This window comes from Macaca fascicularis, chromosome 16 (genome assembly GCF_037993035.2).
Source record: "Macaca fascicularis isolate 582-1 chromosome 16, T2T-MFA8v1.1".
NCBI lineage: Eukaryota > Metazoa > Chordata > Mammalia > Primates > Cercopithecidae > Macaca > Macaca fascicularis.
The window spans coordinates 7610604-7633375 of record NC_088390.1 but is presented as its reverse complement, the minus strand read 5'-3'; the positions used below and the strand labels follow the sequence as shown (position 1 = coordinate 7633375).

The 22772-nt window shown below is 53.7% G+C and overlaps 3 protein-coding genes, 2 long non-coding RNA genes and 3 other non-coding genes across 11 annotated transcripts; 2 read left to right on the top strand and 6 right to left on the bottom strand.

The window, feature by feature from the left end:
• The first annotated feature begins 46 nt into the window (after positions 1-46).
• Positions 47-1791, top strand: LOC135967927 (uncharacterized). The gene is made up of 2 exons (XR_010582252.1): positions 47-257; positions 1602-1791. It is a non-coding gene; the product is annotated as an uncharacterized lncRNA (long non-coding RNA).
• Positions 1654-4124, bottom strand: CD68 (CD68 molecule). The gene is made up of 6 exons (XM_005582776.4): positions 4036-4124; positions 3438-3955; positions 3181-3300; positions 2985-3057; positions 2702-2872; positions 1654-2388 (listed from the first exon to the last, which is right to left on the bottom strand). The coding sequence occupies exons 1-6, from the start codon at positions 4082-4084 to the stop codon at positions 2255-2257; spliced, it is 1065 nt and encodes a 354-aa protein (XP_005582833.1). The 5' UTR covers positions 4085-4124; the 3' UTR covers positions 1654-2254.
• Positions 4125-4768: 644 nt separating this feature from the next.
• On the bottom strand, positions 4769-11654 carry EIF4A1 (eukaryotic translation initiation factor 4A1). Of its 2 annotated transcripts, XM_074018460.1 has the most exons (12): positions 11616-11654; positions 10936-11083; positions 10177-10225; positions 9796-9928; positions 9217-9356; positions 7089-7257; positions 6617-6726; positions 6287-6430; positions 6068-6205; positions 5868-5957; positions 5524-5603; positions 4769-5427 (listed from the first exon to the last, which is right to left on the bottom strand). In XM_074018460.1, exons 3-12 carry the CDS (start codon positions 10198-10200, stop codon positions 5283-5285), a joined length of 1173 nt encoding a protein of 390 aa, XP_073874561.1. In that variant the 5' UTR covers positions 10201-10225; positions 10936-11083; positions 11616-11654; the 3' UTR covers positions 4769-5282. The 2 variants fall into 2 exon arrangements, with proteins under 2 accessions (XP_073874561.1, XP_045231362.1); XM_045375427.3 differs by lacking the exon at positions 10936-11083.
• Positions 5673-5812, bottom strand: LOC123569616 (small nucleolar RNA SNORA67). The gene has a single exon (XR_006693431.1). It is a non-coding gene; the product is annotated as a small nucleolar RNA SNORA67 (small nucleolar RNA).
• LOC123569662 (small nucleolar RNA SNORD10) lies at positions 6830-6972 on the bottom strand. The gene has a single exon (XR_006693467.1). It is a non-coding gene; the product is annotated as a small nucleolar RNA SNORD10 (small nucleolar RNA).
• Positions 9627-9761, bottom strand: LOC123569629 (small nucleolar RNA SNORA48). The gene has a single exon (XR_006693444.2). It is a non-coding gene; the product is annotated as a small nucleolar RNA SNORA48 (small nucleolar RNA).
• Positions 11037-16627, top strand: LOC135967928 (uncharacterized). Of its 2 annotated transcripts, XR_012425216.1 has the most exons (3): positions 11442-11578; positions 12113-12240; positions 16525-16627. It is a non-coding gene; the product is annotated as an uncharacterized lncRNA (long non-coding RNA). The 2 variants fall into 2 exon arrangements; XR_010582253.2 differs by lacking the exon at positions 16525-16627 and having other exon boundaries at positions 11037-11578; positions 12113-12852.
• SENP3 (SUMO specific peptidase 3) lies at positions 12819-22606 on the bottom strand. Of its 2 annotated transcripts, XM_005582768.4 has the most exons (11): positions 22244-22606; positions 20720-21445; positions 19641-19880; positions 19438-19549; positions 18914-19061; positions 18737-18784; positions 17504-17581; positions 14255-14392; positions 13988-14071; positions 13819-13869; positions 12819-13361 (listed from the first exon to the last, which is right to left on the bottom strand). In XM_005582768.4, the coding sequence occupies exons 2-11, from the start codon at positions 21432-21434 to the stop codon at positions 13251-13253; spliced, it is 1725 nt and encodes a 574-aa protein (XP_005582825.1). In that variant the 5' UTR covers positions 21435-21445; positions 22244-22606; the 3' UTR covers positions 12819-13250. The 2 variants fall into 2 exon arrangements, with proteins under 2 accessions (XP_005582825.1, XP_015293071.1); XM_015437585.3 differs by lacking the exon at positions 18737-18784.
• Positions 22607-22772: the final 166 nt, after the last annotated feature.

Genomic DNA, 22772 nt, shown 5'->3' with positions numbered 1-22772 from the left:
CAGACCGCCATTGACTTTCGTTGCGCGTGCGCGCTGCGGACACTCCGCCTCCCGTTCTTTTCCCGCGGCGAAGCTGGCCCGTCACCTGCTCCTCGCTCTTTCTGACGCTACCCACCCCCGCTCTAGTGGCGTAAAATAAGTCTCAGTCAGGGGCCACGTTTTGGACGCGCCCGGCAGTTGGAATTCTGAAGCTTGCCGAAGCTGCACGCCTGCGCAGTTAGACCTCCCACGCCTTTGTTGGCGCTTCCAGTTTGGAAGTAAGATTTACACCCCTTTCTCCGCTCCTCTTGCTGGGCGCCATCTTGTCTTTTCGTAGCACACTCCGTATTGTTCGAAGTTGAGAGAGAAGGAGCCCGAGTCTCCGAGGTGGCGTTGGGTGGGGGCGCCACTAGCTCCAGTTCGCTCGACGTCTCTAGAGGGAAGGGCGCCGGTGGGAGCAGGAGAGTCTGCACCGGGCAGGCCTCCTTAGGTGCCGCGTTGCGCGCAGGGCCCCGTGCTTGCCTCGCCTTCGGTTGGCTCAGGCCTCGGAGCATGAGTGCGCCGGCAACTGCTGGGCCCGGGACAGTGAAGCAGAGGAGGAGGTGGGGGAGGCGAGCCCAGGGCAGGGAAGGGCAACCCTTGAATCACCCGTGGGGCACAGAGCTGGCCGGCTCCGGGGAGCCGAGGCCTGGCGATGCAGCCCCGGGGTTCTCCCGCTCCCCGCTGGCCCGAGGGCGCACCACGTGCTGGGCAGAGACTTCGGCGAGGCCGAGTGGACCCTGCAGCTCCGCTTGGGAAAGGGCACCTTGGACTACCTGGTGGGGGCGTTGTGCTTCGTTACCCAGCGCCGGGACGCCAACCCACGGTGCCCACCCGTTGCAAGGTCACACGGATGTCTGCAGGCAGAGGTGGGGCTGCCCTTGTGGGGAAGTCTCTGGCTTTGGAGGCCGGTAGCCTCCCGGGGCTCGTACGGCTGGGGGGTGCTGCTCATCCTGGCTCCCAGGGATTGCGCCACAGCCTACTGTAAAGGGTGGGACTGGCGCTCACTTGTGGTGCAGGCTGTGGCCATCTGGGAGGCCCTTTCTAGAATCAGGACCTTGGCTGTCCTGAGAATGACTCGCCTCACCTCAAATACTGGGGGCATGAAGTTAGACTTGGCGGGTGGCCCTGTGTAAGGGGCATGCTGTTCCCAGGAGCCGCCAGTGGAGGTCAGAGTACCTACTGCTCCTGCTTGATTCAACCCCTTGCAGGTGGGATAGGAGCATCCCAGGTGCTTGCTGCGAGGGTTTAATCGGGCTCTTCTGCTGGCCCTAAATACGGTGGACAGGACAGGACATTCTCATTGCTCAGGAGCCACTGGCGCTGCCTTTGGGAATGAAATTCCACAGCCTCGCACTCCTGGCTTTGTCTGTCTGCTGCATCTGAAACTGTAGGAGGGTCAGGAGGAAGGCTGCAGGGGCGAATGGCTCTACCGGCTTGCCAGCGATGGGGTACTGGAGCAGCCAGTGGCCCCAAGAGGAGGAAGGAAGGGAGGCACGGCAGATCCAACACCAGCTGTGCCAGGCTTTGGGGGGTAAACCCATGAGGCATCGTCACACATTGACATTTTCATCCCTCCTCAGCAGCTGCTTCCGGCTCGCTGAGACCCAGCCATGGAAAGCACAGAAAGGCATGTGACAAGAAACTCATGGCTTTTAATCCTGGCAGGACAAGGAAAACCCCAAGTCAAACATACGCATATATTTTGCTACTCTCCTCTTGGGGGGACAGTTCGTCACATTTAATAAAACTCTGTCCCCTCCCTCCTCCCAACTGCATTATCTCTTATTTATTTATTTGAGACAGTCTGGCTCTGTCGTCCAGTCTGGAGTGCAGTGGTGCGATCTTGGCTCAGTGGCACGATGTCGGCTCACTGCAACCTCCACCTCCTGGGTTCAGGCAATTCTGCCTCAGCCTCCCAAGGAGTTGGGATTACAGGCCAGCTGGGATTATGCCACCACACCCGGCTAATTTTTTGTATTTTTAGTAGAGATGGGGTTTTACCATGTTGGCCAGGCTGGTCTTTAAACTCCTGACCTCCAGTGATCTGCCTGCCTCAGCCTCCCAAAGTGCTGGGATTACAGGCATGAGCCATCGCGCCTGGCTCTATTTTAGTTCTTCAAGAAAGGGAAGGAAAATAACTTTGTCTTTGAGACAGTTGCATGTCAAGGAAATAAGGGACCCCCCCCCCACCACACCCCAACCCCCTCAGTGCCCTGGGGTTTGAAGCAAATGCTCAGAGGGCCTGGTAGGCGGATGGGCGTCTCCGGACGATGCAGAAGGCAATAAGCACCAGGGCAAGGAGGCCAAGAAGAACCAGGCCGATGATGAGAGGCAGCAAGATGGACCGGTCACTGGGGCAGGAGAAACCTGGCGGAAGGATAGGGCAGGTAGGTATTACAGTGACATGGTGGTTGGGATGAAGGTGGGAGGAGGGAATGGGGGGATGCTAGGGAGTAGGAGATTGGTGAGGAGCTCACTGCAGTGACTCAGCAGTGACCAAAGGGGGAAACTGGCAGAATCTTGTAGAGGATGGGAGGACAGCTGCCCTATAGCCATGACAAGCTGGGAGAGGGAGGAGATTTGGGGGGTTAAGAAGAGAGATGAGTGGCTTATGGGCCTGGGGAAGGGGTTTTCAGTGTAGTGGGAGGATTCTAGGAGGGAAGGAGTAGGTAGGTCTTACTTTGCCCAAAGACCCCTGTGTGGGGCAGCTGAGCAGCCTGGAGCCTCAGGGAGAGCAGGTCGAGGTGGACAGCTGGTGAAAGAATGATGCTCGAGTTGCTGCAACTGAAGCTCTGGCCCAGGGGTGCTTGGAGATCTCGAAGGGATGCATTCTGAGCCGAGAATGTCCACTCTGGAGGAGTGAGGAAGGGTTAGATCCTGTCCACCTCCCTGGCCCCAGCTTAGTCCTTTCAGGAACCCTGGTGTCTAGTGGTAGCAATGAGAAAGGGAGGGAGGTTACTTACGTGCTGCGTGGGGGAAAGACACATTGTACTCCACCGCCATGTAGCTCAGGTAGACAACCCTCTGCTGGAGGTCCTGTGGGGCAAACAGGAAAGCAGGTGGCATCCCTCTTCACAGAGGAAGGGGTAGGGTGCAGGATTGGGAGGGGTGGGGCGCCGGGAGGCTGAGTGAGGGGTGAGACTGAGGTCATGGCTATACCTGCATGAATCCAAAGCTGAGGTGTCCATAGGGGAATGAGAGAAGCAGGTGGGGATGGGCACCCTCACAGCTCCCCTGGACCTTGGTTTTGTTGGGGTTCAGTACAGAGATGCCCCAGGCCTGCGGAAGTTAAAGATCAGAAGGTCACAAGATTGCATGCGATGCCAGCCAATATTCCCCGTCCTGTCTTCCTTCTTCCCTCTGAGCCTATAGCCAGTCCTGCCTCCCTCCCCTCTCGTACCCATTTTTAGCTTTACCTCTCCTCCACCCTGGGTTGTGTACATGACTCGAATCTGAATCTGGGCTTGGAGGTGGACACAGGGCTGGGAACCATTGGTCCACATGTAGTCTCCAATGGTCTCCTTGGAGGCCGGGCTAGGACTCGGAGAGGGCGGAGGTGGTCCTGGGTGGGCAGAACTGGTGAGTCCTGGGCTGGTGGCAGTGCTGTTGCTTGTTGGATGAACTGTGGCATTTCCATGACTAGTGGTGGCAGGCCTGTGAGTGGCAGTTGAGGGTCCCTGGCTGGTGGCAGTGCTGTTGCTTGTTGGATGAACCGTGGCGTTTCTGTGGCTGGTGGTGGTGGGGTTGTGCGTGGCAGTTGTGGGTCTGTGGCTGGTGGTGCCTGTGGTGGTTGTCCTGTGAGTGGTGGTTTTGTGGCTCTTGGTAGTCCTGTGGCTGGTTGTTCCAGTGCTCTCCGTAGCCGTGGGTGTCACCGTGAAGGATGGCAGCAGAGTGGCCGATTTTTTGTGAGGACAGTCATTCCCTGTCCCCTGGGCTTTTGGCAGAGAGGAGATGGTTAGCCACCCAGGGGCAGGCTCCCTCCCAGGGGCCCCTTCCCCTCAGCCTCCTCCTTACCTGCGAGTAGCCCCAGCAGGGCCCCCAAGAAAAGCACAGCCAGCCTCATGGCTGAACTACCTCACCCCGAGTCCAGCGAGGCTGTCTGCACCAGTTGCTCAGCTCTACTCCCTCAGCCCTCTCTTGGAAAGGAGGAAATGAAAGTCTCACTTCCTGTACTGGAGATGATCCCACCCACAGCCTGACTCAGGGGCCTCAGCTCTAGCCATCTCTCTCTTAGTCATTAGTTTTTGTAATTAAGGTAGGGCACTGTTGGCCCCTGCTTCATCAGGGCAAAGTCAACAGGGTCACATGGGTACATGAAAGGGAGTCCTAGGGCAGTTGATCCATAGGGATCCATGTGTGAAACTCAGCAAAACTTGCTTGGCAGTTGTGGCAGGTGGCTATGGGAACAGCTGAGACCCAGGCCCCTCCCTCAGTGGTAGGGAAATCAGTGTCTCCACTCCCCTTTCCCCTGGACCTCGGGGCTGACCCCTGTACTTCCTCTTGGCTGAGGCACGTGAGGGGCTTGTGATCATCCACACCCAGCCTTTTACAGAGGGGCAGCACTACCAGTCAGCATCACCGTTCTCAGAGCCGAGAACATGGCTTTCCAGTGTCTGGGAACTCTTAGATGGTGACAAGAAAGCAACACAGCCCAAAGGTAACTATCTGCTGGCGAAGGGGGGAGCAGAGATGCACCCAGTAGCAGGTGGGAGAGGGAAGGGGAGTTAAGAAATGAGAAGCCCAAACAGGCAGTTTCCAAGTCATTTTATTCAGAATTTTGTGTTTGTTTCCTGAATCAATAAATACTATACAAAACAATGTAAAAATGGCTACCATTTTCTCTCCCCTGCTTCCCCCCACCTGGGGACAACCCCCTGGGCAACCTCACTCAGGGGTTTTAGGGGTTCTCCCTCCAGATTTGGTCCAGCAAATGAGGCTGAGTGACGTAGTCCCCTGAATCACTTTCAAAGGAGCTCAGCTGAGGTGAGGAGAGCCTCTGGGATCTGGAGGTTACTAGGTTAGGGAAATGGATTAGTGTTTTTTTGGGAGAAGAGCCGGCGCCTGGGGCAAGAGCCTACCCCAAAGAAAAGGGTGTCTAAAATGTTCACGGTTCCTTCTTTTTTTGCCTCAAAAAGTGACATTTATTCAAAGAAAAAAAATGACAAGATGTCCATCCCTTGGCTCCCTTCCCTCCCCCCTCCTGCTGCTCCTCAGCCCCCCAAGATTGAGCCCTGGCTGGGGCTGGGTGGCAGGACAACCCCTCAGATGAGGTCGGCAACATTGAGGGGCATTTCCTCAATGGAGGTGTTATAGAAGGTCTCGATGTCTCGAAGAGTCCTCTTGTCTTCTTCTGTCACCATGTTAATAGCCACACCTTTACGGCCAAACCGTCCACCTCGACCGATTCTGGAAAACAAGGAAAGGGATGAGGAACATCAGGAACTTTAGCCCAGGGAGGGCCAGGCGTGAGGGGGTGGAAGAGTGTTCCAGATCTACTCTTACCTGTGGATATAGTTTTCCCTGTTGGTGGGAAGGTCATAGTTGATGACTAAAGAAACCTGCTGCACATCAATGCCTCTGGCCTACATCAAGAAAGACAACTCTTCAGCATGTGCATGAGAGAACACTATCCCGAAGAGACACTTAGGCATCCATGTAGGCAGCCAAGGAAGGCGGAGGAAATAAGCATCCCTGTTCCCCAAAGGCCTTAGGCATGCCAGATTCTATTCCAAGCTGCTACTTTCCTGAGAGGGGCACTGGATGTCCCCTTGGAGAGGGAATCACCTTGGATCAGGAATCACCTTGGATCCTCCCTTCTGCCTTTCCTGTCAATTCCCTCTACTCACCAGCAGGTCAGTGGTAATCAAAACTCTGCTAGAGCCAGAACGAAACTCCCTCATGATCACGTCTCGTTCCTTTTGGTCCATATCTCCATGCTAGAAGAGAAAACAAACCAGGTAGGCACATAGGTTCCGGGAACCCTGGCTTCAAAGTAGGACACTTCTGATCGGCAGACCCACAAGGGGCTGGCAGCAGGCAAACACACCATGGCAGAGACAGTGAAATCTCGAGCATGCATCTTCTCGGTGAGCCAGTCCACCTTCCTCCGGGTGTTGATGAAGATGACTGCCTGGGTGATGGTCAGCGTTTCATACAAGTCACATAGTGTGTCCAGCTTCCACTCCTGCAGGTGAGGGGACAAAAATCAGTCAGGGGCTATACCCAACAACTCACTACCAGGCCCGCCTCCTGCACTGGGCCCCACCTCTCGTTCCACGTTGATGTAGAATTGGCGGATACCCTCCAGGGTCAACTCTTCCTTCTTGACAAGAATCCGAATGGGGTCCCTCATGAACTTCTTGGTCACCTCAAGCACATCAGAAGGCATTGTAGCTGACAGCAAAACTACCTAGTGGAAAAAAAGGCCAGCCTTAGAGCAGTGGATCCTTCCCAAGGTCTGCTCCCTTCCCTAGCCACACCTAAAACTGAAGTGGATGCATAAAAAGGCTCAGGACAAGAATCCAGAGTTTGGTTCCCCTGGCACTTAATATTTTTCTTCCAGAATCATTAACGATTCAAGCAAGGCCGCCCTCACCTGGGTGTTGCTGTTGAGCTTTTGGAATATGTCATAGATCTGGTCCTTGAATCCACGGCTTAACATTTCGTCAGCTTCGTCCAGTACAAACATCTTGATGTATTTGGGAGCTAGAGAAGGAAAAAAAAGCCAATATATAGCATATAATCAGGGAAATGTAGGAGAGATGTATCCAACTTTGTTGATAAAAAACAGAGAGGGGCCGAGTAGTCTGCTCTCAGAGTACAAAGACTGATCCTTTGCCCAGGACGTTCCCGCCAAGCCAGAAAACAGCCCTGGGAAGTAGGACACTGCCTGGGCTGCACTGGCAGGGAAGCCAGAGGCTCAGATGACACGCATGGGCTCCATCACAGAGCAGCTCTTCCCCAGAGGGAAACCAGCATCTGTGGGAATGACTTTGGCTTACACTGAAAGACTGGAAAGCATGCACAAGAGCGAAGTGACCCAGGGGTTGGAGAACAGAATTACTCACACAGGTATCTCCGGTTAAGCATATCAAACACTCGGCCAGGGGTCCCCACGATTATGTGGGGGGCTTCCATCTGCAGTTTCTGCACCTCAGCACGCACGTTGGTGCCCCCAATACAGGCATGACAGGAGGCACCCATGTAGTCTCCTAGTGCCATGACCACCTTCTGTATCTGAGCACAGAGAAAGATAGGTGCTCACATATTAGCTACAGCTGTGCCAGGCACCATTCCTTTTTTTTTTTTTTTTTTTTTTTTTTGAGGCGGAGTCTTCACTCTGTCGCCCAGGCTGGAGTGCAGTGGCACCATCTCGGCTCACTGCAAGCTCCGCCTCCCAGGTTCGCGCCATTCTCCTGCCTCAGCCTCCCGAGTAGCTGGGACTACAGGCGCCCGCCACCACGCCCGGCTAATTTTTTGTATTTTAGTAGAGACGGGGTTTCACCGTGTTAGCCAGGATGGTCTCGATCTCCTGACCTCGTGATCCGTCCGCCTCGGCCTCCCAAAGTGCAGGGATTACAGGCGTGAGCCACCGCGCCCGGCCGGCACCATTCTTAAATGTTTTTCATGTATTTATTCCTAACCAACAACTTTGGGGCATGCACTATTATTACACTCACATTCAGCTGAGAAACAGGCAGAGGCTAAAATCCACTTAAGATCGTGCTGTCAATAGGTGGCAAAGACAGGATTTCAACTCAGTCTGGTTCCTGAGTGTACAGTGATTCACAGTAAGGCCGCTCAGATAATTAATTCAGTTTCTTACTCTAGATGTTTAGAACCCGTAACTTTCTGAAAGCTAATTTGACCAACTGCCTCGTCATGCAGCAACCAGTTTTGTTTTGTTTTTTTTGAAACAGAGCTTTGCTCATCGCCCAGGCTGGAGTGCAATGGCACAATCTCGGCTCACTGCAGCCTCCGCCTCCTGGGTTAAATTCTCCTGCCTGAGCCTCCCCCAAGTAGCTGGGATAACAGGCACATGCCACTACGCCCAACTAGTTTTTATATTTCTAGTAGAGATGGGGTTTCACTATGTTGGCCAGGCTGGTCTCCAACTCCTGATCTCAAGTGGTCTGCCTGCCTCAGCCTCCCAAAGTGTTGGGATTACACAAGTGAGCCACCGCGCCCGGCCAGCAACCAGTTTTATAGAACAGGTGATGCATATCCATGTCCTATTGTACTCCTACCAGAGGACCAAAAGCTACGAGCCATGTTCACTCTGAGAAAACTGAGAGCCAAGTGCCTTAGAATGGAGCTCTGCTGTAACTTCTTACATTATCCACACCCAGAATAATCATTGCACCTGCCACAGAACATTTAAAAAACATGCTGAGCCTCAATACTCTAGTTGAGATGAGTGTCGCAGCATGACCCAGAAAAAGTCCAGCATTAGAATTGTGTGTGCCCCCGGCATGAAACAGCTCTAGGCATTAAGCCAAGGTGAAAAAAGGACTGTCCGGCTGGGCGTGGTGGCTCACACCTGTAATCCCAGCACTTTGGGAGGCTGAGGCGGGTGGATCATGAGGTTGGGAGACCGAGACCATCCTGGCTAACATGGTGAAACCCCATCTCTACTAAAAGATACAAAAAAATTAGCTGGGCGTGGTGGCAGACGCCTGTAGTCCCAGCTACTTGGGAGGCTGAGGGCAGGAGAATGGAGTAAACCCGGGAGGCGGAGCTTGCAGTAAGCTGAGATAGCGCCACTACACTCCAGCCTGAGTGACACAGACTCTTGTCTCCCAAAAAAAAAACAAACAAAAAAAAACCAAACATAAAAAACCAAACAACAAAACTGTCCACTGTCCATCTGCTCTGACTACCATAATAGCACCCCCACCACTGAGGTGTCTCTTAGCCCATGGTGATGGTGCTTATTCAGAACACAGCCACCAAACTTGCCCAGCCAGCCAGGCTTCACCCAAGAGCCTTCCCATTTGACTCAGGAAATGGGTGGAGGAAGTGATGGTTACATTTGGGTAAGAAATAGCTTCTAATTAACCCAGCAGGTCTCGAGAGCGTTAGGGCACCCATCTCTCTTCCTCCCAAGGTGGTGATCAGAGAACACTTCTCTGGTCCTTGGATTATGCCCATCATCCCTAAATCAGCCTTTAAGGAGGGAACAGAAACCACTCTTACCTGCTGAGCCAATTCTCGAGTGGGTGCCAGGACCAAGGCCTGGGTGGCTTTTAGATCTAATTCGATCTGCTGCAGAATTGATATGGCAAATGTGGCCGTTTTCCCAGTCCCAGATTGGGCTTGAGCGATCACATCATAACCTAAACAAACAAATTAGGAGTTAAATGTGGTAAAGAGTATACACTTTGGGATATTCAAGTTGTAGGTGAATGAGACCAATAAGTAACCAATGAACCAAGCATTTCATGGCTCACAAACTACCTCACCAGTCAACACAGTTACACAATGAGAACCAGATAGAAACAAGGACCAGTCATTAACTCGTCTAGTGTTGCACACCAAGCTGGACTAGAACTATGGCTGCAGAGACAAGTGTAAGCTGGCTACAATACCACCTCTTTAAAGGAAACGTATGTGTCCAAGGCATGAACCAGGCATGGGCACAGATCAGAAGCCAAGCTGGGATGAACAAGGAGTTGCTTTGTCCCTGGCTGATATGAGATGGGCACCACCAACCAGATGCCACTCTACCCAGGTCAGGGACAGTCCAGAATGTCTTCTGGTACTGAGAGTTCTCACCCTTGATACAAGGTAGAATGGCTCGCTGCTGGATGGCAGACGGCTTCTCAAAACCATAGGCGTAGATGCCACGGAGAAGAGACTCTGAAAGGTTCATGTCATCAAAGCTGTCAACAATCTCATTCCAGTTACTCTATGGGATGCAAAGAAATTAAAGTTTGAGTCGTGGAAAAGGTGAGGCTGAGCTGTAGTCCCAGAGCGAACAGGATCTGGCGCCTACTAACCAAAGCCCTCAAAGCTTACAACCCCTCCTCCCTTTAGGGAAACCAGCTGCTTCTAGATGGGCTGGGAAATCAATCTAAGACGCCACTCTAACTCTATACAGCTGTAAGGCTGAGAGTTGTAATGAGGGAGGACACAATTTCATTTGTCCAGTCTCACCTCGATGACGCCTTCGGGCTCCATCCCATCGGGGCCATTGTCTCTGGATCTGTTGGTTTAAAGCACAAATTTTGTCCCCTGCCAGACCGAAGCACTCAGAAATCCTGACAACCGGGCTGTGTCAGGAGTGGCCTGCATGATGCCATCAACCTGCTCTTCCAGATCCAACTCCCACCGTTTCCCAAAAGGTACCCAGAGGAGTATCTATAAAACTGCGTGAGGCCTTTGCCCCATGCAGGCAGCGGCTCAGGCCAGGCAACCCCCGACATAAGGGGGACCCTTTCTGAAGACAGGCTGGCAGGCGTGCCGCTGCGCTCACGGCGCCCAGAGGTGGTGCTTGCCGCCAGGTCCACGTGGGCCCGACCCAGCCGCTTAAAGCCCCAGCGCGTGCACCTCCCACCACAGCACCAGCGCGCCGGAAGTCCCGCCCTTCACCTCCCAGATCGGAGGGTAGGACATCCCCTTCCCCCCACGTCATCCCGCCCGCGCCCTCCCCCACTCCCTCCAGCCGAACCCCCCTTCGCGTTGCCCGGATGTGGGAGGCCGCGGGCGGTGGCGGCCTCGCGCACAATGAGCCCAAGCCGAGCTAGCAAAGGGGGAGATTGCACAACACTTAGAAGCGAAGCAGACTGGGGGAGGGGAACGCCTCAAGCCACCATGTGCTCGCTCCCTCGACCACCCGGCGGCGTCTCCCACCCCTCCATGGAACAATCCACCTCCCGCCCGCCCCCGTCGCGAAGTAGCGTCGCCCTCCCGTACCTCAGGCCGCTCACCCCCGAAGTAAAGTGGACCTGCCCATCCGCAGTTTGCCAATAGCCCGGCTTGTGCGGCAAAATGGACCCGCCCGCCCGGCGCCGGGTGGGCTCCTGGTGCCTCACGCGGCCGCTCCTCGGGGTTAGGCTCAGTCCTGGCCGTCAAGAAAACCAGCACACTGAACGGCCGGTTTCTTCTCCCCGACCCGTGTTTTAGCCGCGACGATGTGACTGGATCTGAGGACCAGGCACCCCCGCCTCTCGCGAGTGGTACCGTCAGAATCCTCCGGAACCCCGCGCGCCGTCCCTCCCCCGGCACAGGGAGACAACCGGACCTGCCGGCTCTGGGCCACACACAGTAGCGGCCGCCTCCACCTTTCTTTCCCACGCCAGGTAGCGACCCAGTCTCGCCACTCAGCGCCGGGGCTTCGCGCACGGCACCGCCTCGGGTCAAGGCTCGTAACAAACTTCGCAAGCCTGACCCTAGCCGGGCTGTCCCTGCCCTCCGCTTCGACCCTGGTGGCCGCGGAGGCCGTGGATCTTCCCCCTCGCCCCCCCAGGTCGGACCTCCCCCCCGGCTCGGTTTCCCCCGCAACCCTGCTGGGCCTCTCAGCTAGCCCCAGCGGGCCTGTCGGAAGGGGGGCGGAAAGGTAAGCAGCCACAATCTCTTGCAAATGTCTTTCTTACCGGGAATCCTGGCTCGCAGACATGATCCTTAGAAACTAGGGCGGAGTGCCCGCCTATCGACAACTTATAGAGCGCCCGACTCCGCCCCGGCCATCGCATTGGCTTGGCTGCCCCGGCCCCGCCTGCCGGCGCTCGGCAACTCGGCGTGACGTTAGTTCCTAGGCGCTCTGGCATGCAGCCACCATTGGATAACTCGAACGCCTATCAAGGTGAAGGCCCGCCCCGCAGCCTCATTGGCTGGAGGGCCCGCCTTTCTCGCCGGTACGGAAGTGACATACAGGAGTCAGGCCTCGAGGCCTGGCAGCCATCTTGGGGCCCTGAACTCTCACACGTGCGGAGGCGACAGTGCCTTGGTCATGTGGCTCCGTAGGCCCTATCACGCAAGGGGGGCGAGGTCTCAGCCTCCAGAGGCTTCCGGGCTCTGGGGGTTATCACTTCCCTTTACTTCTGCTCCCGGTCCCCACTGGACTCAAATGTTAATTTGTTTTCCCCTGTAGCAAAGATGGATTCGACACCGCCTGGACGTGTGCCAAGGATGAAGGAATCAAGAGCGATATCCTAGGGACAGGAGGATTCCCCTGGCTGGAGGATGGAGGGATGAAAGAAAACTGTAAAGGGCTTTGGGGTACTATCATGAATCCTGGCTGGTCCCCTCCCCAGTCCCTTGTGTCCAGTTCCCCAGCTTCCCTCTCGGACGCCCTTATTCTTGAGGCATACCTACTTTCCCTCCTTCCTCCCCTCTGCTCCTATCTGGGGGATTTGTTTGGGTGAAGACATGGTGTTGGCAGTGTCTGAGCCAGGGATGGAAAGCTGACCCCCTTTTTTTTTTTTTGAGACGGAGTCTCGCTCCGTCGCCGGGGCTGGAGCGCAGTGGCCGGATCTCAGCTCACTGCAAGCTCCGCCTCCCGGGTTTACGCCATTCTCCTGCCTCAGCCTCCTGTGTAGCTGGGACTACAGGCGCCCGCCACCTCGCCCGGCTAGTTTTTTGTATTTTTTTAGTAGAGACGGGGTTTCACCGTGTTCGCCAGGATGGTCTCGATCTCCTGACCTCGTGATCCGCCCGTCTCGGCCTCCCAAAGTGCTGGGATTACAGGCTTGAGCCACCGCGCCCGGCCAAAGCTGACCCCTTTAGTCTCAAGAGCCTGGCTGGAAGGTCTGAGCTAAGCATCCACTAATTTGAGGCCCTTTAAGGAAGACCACCACTTAAGTATCAACAAAGGATCCTTTATTGACCAGAGCAGGACCGTGGCATTTATATATATATATATATATATATAAAAAAGTTTGAGGATCTGGCAGGCAGTGATGCTATTGCCCACCCACCACCCCCAGCACTGATTTCCTGCTCCCTGCACGGGGAAAGGGGAGGATGACTGCTCCACCCAGGCCACAGGGCCACACTCCCCTGCAAACAGAGGAAGAAAGGGGCTTTTCTGTAGCCACCCCCTGCCCATCAAAAATCAACAGGTATTCTCTCAAAGAAAAAAAAAAATACAGAAATCGAAACATTTAAATATGAAAAACCAAAGGGAACTGAGTGGGAAGAGGCGAGAGGGGAAAGGGACTGGAGTTTCCTGGGAAGGGACTCCTATGTCCCCCTTCCCATTAATGGGCTTGGGGTCTGGGGTACGAGGCTCACACAGTGAGTTTGCAGTGACACAGCTCCTTGTAGATCTGCCGACGAAGTTTGGGCATGTCCTGCTGGGTGAAGCTGAATGGCTGAGACAGGGCCAGATGCTTGCAATACTGGGTGTTAACAAAGCAGGCCATGAGAAACCCCCTGTGTCAGGACCTGTGCTACACATTTCATGTTAGATGTGTCTCCATCTTTCAGAGAACATGCCCACTTCACATACAAAGGGAGTCAGGGTCCCATAGCCTGGGGTTCAAAAACAGCCTGACTCTAAAGCTAATGTTCCTACTTGGTACACGATAGAATGTTTTAGATGGAGAAAATACACTGAGTTGGAGGTTAGCAGGAAGCTCTATCAAGGCCAGAGGCCCAAGACCAGACACCCAGTCCCAATGTGGGATGAAGAAGCCCAGAAGAGGACCAGTGAAGCCAGGGTCTTGGTGTTCTAAAACAGATTACTTCCTGCTGCACAACTGACTATGAGCCAAATGAGGGGATACAGAACAGCCTCCCAACCTTTTAACCCAACTGACTTCAGAGCTAGAGGAGGTGGCCCCATCATCTGCTTACCTGCAACACAAAAGCACCACAGTCACTGTCATTATTCTGCCTGGCCACATTCTAGAGAAGAGAAAAAAAGCAGGCCCTTCACATGGAGACTCCCAGGGGTAAGGCTTCAATTTCTGCCTTCTACCACTATCCCCACCAACACCCTATACCCCTTCCTCAGGAAACTCACCATTTTGAAGTAACCTTTCCAGCCCTGGTGGAAATCCAGTCGGTCTTTCTTTACCGCCTCTGCCTGCAGATACTTGGCAATATGCTACGTGGGTGGGGAGAGAAAGTGATGCCCTGAATCTCCCAAATGAACACAGTATGGTGGGTAGTGGTGGCAGACATCATGCCCAGGTTGCCCCTCAAAGGCCCAAAGCACACCCTTCTTCCTGCAATGCCTTGCCACTGCACCTCCCCACGTTTTGCCCATCTCTCTCCTACCCCCTCAAACCTTAGGGCAGCGGCGGTTTAGGGTACGCTGCGAGTCAAAATAGGTGATGGTGCGTCGCCTCACATCGACAGAGATGAGGGACCAATGCACCTCCAGGTGGATGGGGATTAGCAGTAGCTCCTTATTGAAGATGTCCACCTAAAGAGACAGTGCCACAGGTCAGGTACAACACACAGAAGTCTTGCTTTTTGCCATGAAGGTTCTAGAGAGGAACAGAGACACAGGTAAGGGAGCCAAGTGAAAGAACAGAAGACCCAGGCCCTAGATCGTGGGCAAGCTCAGGATCTGCATGTTTCGGCTCTTCGGGGGTAAAGGAGGAAGGTCGGACAATGGAGGTGACAGCAGAACGAACACTTGAGAATCCATAATGGGCAGGCACTTTTCACACTTTAAAGGGAGAAGTACTTAGCAGCTAAGAACCCAGGCCCAGGATTCTGCAGCTTGCCAGAATTCAAATCCAGCTCCTCCATTTACTGGCTTATGACTGGGCAACCTAGTTAATAATCTTCTATACCTCAGTTTCCTTATCTGCCAGAGAGTGAAAATAGTAGTACCTACACCTCATCCATTTGTTATGAGAATTAAACTAGTGAATATTCATAATACACTTAGAACAACATACAGCACAAAGTAAACACTCAGTTAATGCTCATAACAATCCTACCAGGAAGTTCTCACATTCAACCTAACAGATGAGGAAATTGCAGCTTGGAAAGTAGTGACTTGCACAAGGTCATAAAAGAAAGAAATGACAGAAGTGGGACTCAAACTCAGTATGAAGAAGGCCAACACGTTTTGCACTGTGTGTCACCACCCTTCCCTCTACTGGGAGAAGTGGAAGAAGATCCCTGAGGGTGTAAGCTCTTGAATTTGAGGACTGAAATTAAGGAATGCTAGAGCCAATCATCCTGCCTAGCTGTAGAAATTTCCTGGCCTTTGAATGGGAGGGCAGGGAAACCACAGAACTCTTGACTTTCCTCCCGCAACCTGTTCCTCTTCCACTTTTCCCGTTACATAGGCCAAAAACCTAGGCATCATCCTCCACTTCTATCTTTTTCTTCGTTTCCCACATCCAACCTGTGGAGGAAAAAACAAATCTTTCCTTCTATACTCTCACAACACAAAATACTTCTGTAACCTGTGGTCACCAAGAAGTGTGTGGGGCTTTCTCTCCACCAATGACCAAGCAAGCAATTTTGCAGTGGACACAGCTGGGTATCCCCCAATTCAATTCCAACGCTATCTACCTGGAGATAATGTGTCACAGGTTTAGGGCTCAGTCTCACAAGGCTGCCCCCAATTCTGATGTCAGTCCTAAGCCCCAGGTTTTTTTTAATCTGTGCTTCTCATCAACTAGTTAGATCAGCGTTCCCATGACCCCCTCCCTGAATTTGATTAATTTGCTAGAGCAGCTGACAGAACTCATGGAAACACATTTACCAGTTTATTACAAAGGGTAGTACAGAGTACAGATGAAAGGATGCACAGGGCAAGGTACTGGGAAGAGGCCTGGAGGCCATGAAAAGATGCACAGGGCAAGGTACTGGGAAGAGGTCTGGAGGCCATCCTGCGGGAACCTCCATGCCTTCAGTTATCTAGAATGTCTCCAAACTCCTCCTCTCGGGTTTTTTTTTTTTCGTTCTTTTTTGAGAAAGAGTCTCACTCTGTCACCCAGGCTGGAGTGCAGCAGCACTATCTCCGCTCACTGCAACCTCTGCCTCGGGGGTTCAAGCGATTCTCCTGCCTCAGCCTCCTGGGGACTACAGGCACCCACCACCACGCCCAGCTAATTTTCATATTTTTAGTAGAGTCAGGGTTTCACCATGTTGGCCAGGCTGGTCTCAATCTCTTGACTTTGCAATCTGCCCGCGTCGGCCTCCCAAAGTGCTGGGATTACAGGCCTGAGCCACCGCGCCCGGCCGCTTTCAGGTTTTTAGAGGCTTCACTACTAGGCATGACTGATTAAATCACTGATCCTCAGTGATTGCTTTAACCTTCGGCCCCTTTCCCCTCCCTGGAAGCTGGTGGGGGTGAAGCTGAAAGTTCCAACCCTCTAATCATGAAGCCACCTAGAGGGGCTAGCCATGAATCAACTCATCAGCATACAAAACACACATCACTGGAGATTCCAAGGATTTTACAAGTGGAATGCCAGGAGCCTGGTCAGGAGACCAAATATGTATCTCTCAGTATCACAGAGCCTGTCAGTCCTACTGGTTTTACTTGTAAAATGTATCCTACGTAAAACTACTCTCTCTCTCTTCCTTTAGCACTCCAGTTCAAGTTTCTCACCTGGACTACTGTGCTCTGTTCCTGCTTCCGTTCTTGCCCCCCTTTCAATCTATCATTGAAACAGGAGTTTAAAACAGAAAACTCAGTGGTTTCTCAGTATACGCACAATACAACCCCTCCTCAGCCTGCTGTATATGTCGTATGTCCTACATGATCTACTCTGACCGAATTTTGTATCGGTCTCCCTTTGCTCACTCTGTGCCAACTACACAGGTCACCCCCACAAGCCCTCTGTTCTTTTCACTATGGGTCTTGTGTACTTGCTGGTCCCTTTGCCTAAACACTCCTCTCCCAGATCTGAAAATGGCTGGCTGCTCATCATTCAAGTCTCAGCTATGAGAGGCCTTCCTAGACCACCCAATCTAAAGTACCCACTTTCCACACTCCCAGTACTCTGGGTTTTTTTTTTTTTTTTTTTTTTTTGAGACAGTTTTGCTCTTGTTGCCCCAGGCTGGAGTGCAATGGTGGGGGGTCTCGGCTCACTGCAACCCTCTGCCTCCCAGGTTGATGCAATTCTCCTGCCTCAGCCTCCCGGAATAGCTGGGCTTATTAACAGGCCATCTGCCACCACACAGGGCTAATTTTTGTATTTTTAATAGAGACAGGGTTTCTCAATGTCGGCCAGACTAGTCTCGAACTCCTGACCTCAGGTGATCCACCCAAGTTGGCCTTCCAAAGTGCCGGGATTACAGGCGTGAGCCACTGCACCCGGCCTCACATTACTCTGTTTTGATCTGCCCACAGCACTTATCGCTAGCTGCAATTTAACTGTATTCTCACTCCACAAGGGCAAGTTTTCCTTATTTAATACTGTATCTTTAGTGCCTACACACACAGGAGACGTTTAATCTTTGACAGACTGAATGAACACAGTCAGGGAAAGGGCTCATAGAAAACAAGACTCTCATTCTTTAGAGGCAAAGGCATTACACAAGTAGATGTCAATTCAAAACTCACGTTTTTGGTCCACCTTTTCACCCCATCATAACCCTTGGTACGGAGTTTATCATAGAAGAAACTATTGAAGAAATGCACCTGTGCCAATGACACAAAAAAGCTCAATGGAATTAAAAGACTTCAGACTCTCCCACTAAGTCTCCCCTCCTCAGTCCACTGACAGTAAAAACAAATTCTGGGTTTTTGGGTTTTTTTTCTTTTTTTTGGTAGAGACAGGGTCTCACTATGTTGCCCAGGTTGGTCTCAAACTCCTGGCCTCAAGCAATCTGTCTGCCTGCCTGCATCGGCCTCCCAGAGCATTGAGATTATAGGCATGAATCAACAAACCAGGCCTTTTTTTTTTTTTTTTTTTTTTTGAGGCAGGGCCTTGCTCTGTCGCCCAGGCTGGAGTGCAGTGGCATGATTTCGACTCACTGCAACCTCCGCCTCCTGGGTTCAAGCAATTCTCCCGCCTCACCCTCCCGAGTAGCTGAGACTATAGGCACCCGCCACTACACCCAGCTAACTTTTTCGTATTTTTAGTAGAGACAAGGTTTCACCATGTTGGCCAGGCTGGTCTCGAACTCCTGACCTCAGGTGATCCCTCTGCCTTGGCCTCCCAAAGTGCTGGGATTACAGGGATGAGTCACCACACCCAAACTTGTTTTGTTGTCTTTTTTTTTTTTTTTTTTTTTTTGAGACAGAATTCTGCTCTTGTTGCCCAGGCAGGAGTGCAATGGCGTGAGCTCGATTCACCGCAACCTCCGCCTCCCAGGTTCAAGCAATTCTCCTCCCTCAGCCTCCTGAGTAACTGGGATTACAGGCATGCGCCACCATGCCCAGCTAATTTTATATTTTTAGTAGAGACAGGGTTTCTCCATGTTGGTCAGTCTGGTCTTGAACTCCCAACCTCAGGTGATCTGCCCGCCTTAGCCTCCGAAAGTGCTGGGATTACAGGCACGAGCCACCATGCCTGGCAGCCTTTTTTGTTTTTTTAACCTTGTTTTACAATAGGATCCCATCCCGATTCTTGGGGCTGGCCATAGGGAAAAACACTAAATACCGGCAGAAAGGAAAACAACTGATACATCCAGGGCCAAGATTACAGATTTGAAATTAATACACTACCACTACCACCTCTCTCCCTGAAACAGAGACCCTCTCTATGTAAAATGAAAAGGATGAAAGGAGCTTAAAAAGCTGCTTAAAACTGCAGAAGTTCTTCTGGGTACTGACCTATCTGGTTGGGCCTACCTTTTCAGGGACTGTGTCCATGACCAGGTCTCCATACATGTTCATCACCTGGGGAGAAGATGGGAGGCAGCTTGCCATGGAGGGTGCGGCATGGGTACAGGGCTCCCCCATGCAGAGGGCCCCAGACACCCTGCTCCCTGAATCCCCTCTCAGGCCTGTTTCTCTACCCTTTCTCACCTGGTCATTGAGCCAGTTCTGTCCATACAAGGTCCCCAAGTCATCCATGGTCAGCACATGCCGCTTATAGGCCACACGGAAGCCCCTCACCATGGCATTGCCTGGCATCCGCTGGTATGACTGGATCAGCTGCAACACCAGGCTCTTCCTGAGTAGGCCAAGGGTGGAGTCACACAAAAGTTGATGCAGCTGGGGCACACAGAAATACCTACTACTCCCTAGAATACAAATTCTAACTGACCCCCTTTTATTCGGCTCATGATGGGTCCTTCTGAGGACCCGCGAAAGGCCCACTGCCCAGAAAGAACATGACTACTCAAGTAGAACATGTCAGGGTCCCAGGTAAAGACTCTCCCATCAGCTTCCAAGGACTCGGCACCTTGCCTGCAGAGTCCTCCCCTTCAGCTCTAGCTTCCTCCTCCCCCAAGTACAGCCCTATGGGAGAAAAGGCAGCAGTATTCTCTCTACGTCCCTACGTCCCTGAGGCCCCAGCCCTCCTTTGAAGGAGGGCTTTCAAGCCTCACCTGGAAGGCGTGGAAAACTCCTGCTGGAAAATGTCCTCCAATTTCTCCACTACCTCATCAGTGCTGAGGGGTATGAGGCTGCCATATGTTTGAAGGAATTCGTCCAAGATGCCTGGTGGAAAGGGAGAGAGGAGGGGTAAGGCCTCCAGACTTTACTTTAGGAGTGGGTGGAGGCAGAGGCTAGTTGCCCAAGGGCTCCTTACTCTGTACGCAGGTCACATGCTCCTCTCGCAGGGGGCTGTGCTGGCCGGCTTTCTCCCCAGGCCTCTCTGCCTCTTCTGCCATGCCCAAATCTGAGCCCTGAAAAAGCTCCTGGGCCACATGGTCCCCGATGCTGCACACATTGCTGATGAGGATGCTGGCATCAGGGGGTGCCAAGCTGCGCTCCCCTTCTGGCCCAGATGGTCCCCCAAAACCGTTGGGCAGAGTACATGAAAGGAGGCCTATAAGGCAGGGGAAATGGAATGGGCATGAGAGATTGGCCTAGGGGAAAGGACAATGGAATGCACACGGTTAACTCATGCACGCAAAGAAGACCGCGAGAAGGATACACTGAAGCAGAATCCACCAATGTCAATCCCACTCCAAGAAACAGGGACCCCATAAGCATGAGATAAACATGTCCAAGAGATTCTACAGGGACGGAGAGAGTTCCTACTCATAGACAGAAGAAAGAAAAAGGATTAGCAATTAGACATGAAAACTTCAGGGATATTTGTCACCACTATATGCCAAACACCTAGCACAGTACCCAGCATATTGTAATGGCTCAATGAATAGTTGAATATGTAATAAAGACGTAGAGAGCCTGAAATTGTTTGGCTGGAGTTCTCCGAAAGGGAAATATTATTTCACAACTGTAAGATGATGTACTCCACTACCGGGAGAGATCCCATCCCACCACTGTGGGAGTGGCGCTCTCTGGAGATGTACACACAGGGGTTCTTATACTGAGAGGCCGAGGAGGGATTCCGTGTGGACAGGATTTTTCTAAACCACAGCTCCCCTTTCGCATCTGCGCTCAAGACCACAGGATACCTACTTAGGGAATCTGTTTCCTAGTTCTGACTGGGAAACAGCCAGGCTCACTCCCAAGCTTACTTTCTGCTCAAAGTGGGGCTTAATGGAGATATTTTGCAGCTCTTCTGGAGCTGTCACTCTGCCATCCTACTTTCCCTAAGCCCAACTCTCACCATGGCAACAGGCTCCTGGTGCTCCAGGCTCTTATCCCTCCCTAACCCCTTTCCCCCCATCCCCACCCCACACCCCTTTCCCACCTTACCCGAGTCAGGGTCCAGAGGAGACTTTGGAGTCCACCTGAGTCCATCTTCCTCCATGGGGGGCCCAGAGGGCACTGGTGGAGACCCTCTCACCCCATCCTCAGCCATGAGAGCACCTAGCAGACCCAGCCGGGGTGGAGGTGGCCCCCGGGGAGAGTCAAAACGACAACAGGGGGATGGCACCTGTGGCGTCGCACCCCCTTCCTGGGGTGAAAGATGGTTCTTGGGGTGTGCGAGGCCCCGCCGCCGGCCCCGGTGGCGCCCCCAAAGCTTCCAGTGGAATGTCAGCGAGGTGCTTTTTGAGTAGAGCAGCATCCGGAAGGCTCTCATGGCTCGACGGCGGCGCTGTGAGCAGGTTTTTCGATGAGTGGGGCGGGAAGGGCGGGGCCGCTGGGAGGTTCCCAGCTGACTCCATCTGGGGGGCAGCCTCCAAGCTGCCACTTCCTCCTCTTCATCTTCATCCTCCTCCTCCTCCTCTTCCTCCTCCTCTTCACTTGCTGAGGCATCAAAAGAGGGTCGGGGGACAGGGAGGCGTCTGGCTGGCACTGTGGTCCCTGACCCAGGATCTGGCCCAAACCCTCCACCTGACTTGAGTCGGGGTTTGGGAGGTGGGGGCCAACGAAGACGCTCCCGCCTGGGACTTGAGTAAGCTGGGGGTATGCCGGGTCCAGGAGGCTCAGGCCCCCAGGACCCGGTCCCTTGTATAGTCTCTTTCATCTTCCAGTACCCTGAAAAACAAAGATCAAGAATATCAAAATCTAAGCATCACGCCAGCGCAGATCCTGCCTCTCTTCCTGGCCATGCCTCCTCTGGATTCAGATGCAAATAAAGAAAAGCAGAAAAACGCAAAACTCCAAACTTAAGATCTTCCCAGTTAACGCAATCCACAAGGGGCCCTTTAGGGTCTGTGCCATCATCTCTCCCCAGTTCAGAGACAAGGGAAAATGGCTAAGCACCAGGCCTCAGAAATCTTATTTCTAAGATCCCCAGGCCAAACCCAATAGCAATACCTGGTTCTACGTCTTTATTTTAATACCACCTGGGCTGTCCTTTGAGGGCCCAATAAGGGCAATTTCTTTCCTCAGGGACATGATAACCGTGGTACCTGAGGAGAATGCAACTTGCACGTGGAAACTGTGGGCTGGAGTGGGAGTTCTCTAACACCCTGGATGAACGGGGGGCGTGGGAAGGCTGCGGTCATCTCAGGTGCGGATGCCAAGGCTATGGTTCAGGGGCAGAGGCTGATGAACGGGGAAGCACTTTGAAGGAAACTTAAAGGGAACTGAATCAAGGCGCTGGGACAGAACGGGGCGCACGAGCCAGGCCGGGCCAGCCCCCTCCTACTTCATCATCGGGGACCAGAATGCAACCCGGCACCAGTCCGGTGCCACGGGCTTGGATGGCTGGGCGCACACGGGCCTTAAGAAGCCCTTTTGCGGGCCTCTGGGCCCCGGTTGGGTGGAAGCGAGGCCCAGGAATGGGAGAGGCCAAGGCAGGGCTGGGGGGAGGGGAGGGGGCGTCCTCACCGCGAGCGGGGAAGCCGGGCAGACGGGCCCGAGGGCGGGCGTCTCCGGCCTCAAGCTTCCCGGCTCATCTCTCCGGCGACGGCGGCGGCCCCGCCACTCCTGCTGTCTTCAGGCGCAGCCGTCTCAATTCAGGATTCCAACGCTTCTGGGCCGCGTGCCGCGCCGCCGAACACCCCGCCGCGCCGCCTCTGGCTCTGCTTCAGCTTCAGCTTCCACCTCCACCTCCGCCACCGCCACCGCCACCACCAGCACCACCGCCACCACCAGCGCCACCGCCGCCGCCACTCCTCCCCCCCTCCTCCTCCTTCCCCTCCCGCGAGCCCCGGGCCCACCGGCAGTGTCGGCGCACGATTAGTACGTCACACCCGGCGAAGAGCGCCGGCGCGGCCACCAAGCGCCCAGTCCCGCCTACCCGAGGACGCCGGCGCCACGGGACCGGCCCGCCCACAGCGGTACACAGGACTGCGCCTGCGCACATCTGCCTCCCGGCCGCGCGTGGCGTCCCAGCCACTTTCCCTTTTGCGCCGCG

Bases quoted from the DNA above. Each gene is read 5' to 3' on its own strand.
- CD68 (XM_005582776.4), bottom strand. From the start codon at position 4,084: ATGAGGCTGGCTGTGCTTTTCTTGGGGGCCCTGCTGGGGCTACTCGCA. The intron at 3,956-4,035 runs GTAAGGAGGAGG...CTCTGCCAAAAG, and splicing joins CCTGCTGGGGCTACTCGCAG to CCCAGGGGACAGGGAATGAC. The intron at 3,058-3,180 runs GTATAGCCATGA...TTTGCCCCACAG, and splicing joins TCAGCTTTGGATTCATGCAG to GACCTCCAGCAGAGGGTTGT.
- EIF4A1 (XM_045375427.3), bottom strand. From the start codon at position 11,638: ATGTCTGCGAGCCAGGATTCCCG. The intron at 6,431-6,616 runs GTGAGGGCGGCC...TTTTTCCACTAG, and splicing joins AGCTCAACAGCAACACCCAG to GTAGTTTTGCTGTCAGCTAC. The intron at 5,428-5,523 runs GTAAGAGTAGAT...CTTGTTTTCCAG, and splicing joins AGGGAAAACTATATCCACAG to AATCGGTCGAGGTGGACGGT.
- SENP3 (XM_005582768.4), bottom strand. From the start codon at position 21,434: ATGAAAGAGACTATACAAGGGACCGGGTCCTGGGGGCCTGAGCCTCCT. The intron at 19,550-19,640 runs GTAAGGAGCCCT...CCTTTCCACCAG, and splicing joins GCATGTGACCTGCGTACAGA to GCATCTTGGACGAATTCCTT. The intron at 18,785-18,913 runs GTGAGAAAGGGT...TCTTCTCCCCAG, and splicing joins AGAACTGGCTCAATGACCAG to GTGATGAACATGTATGGAGA.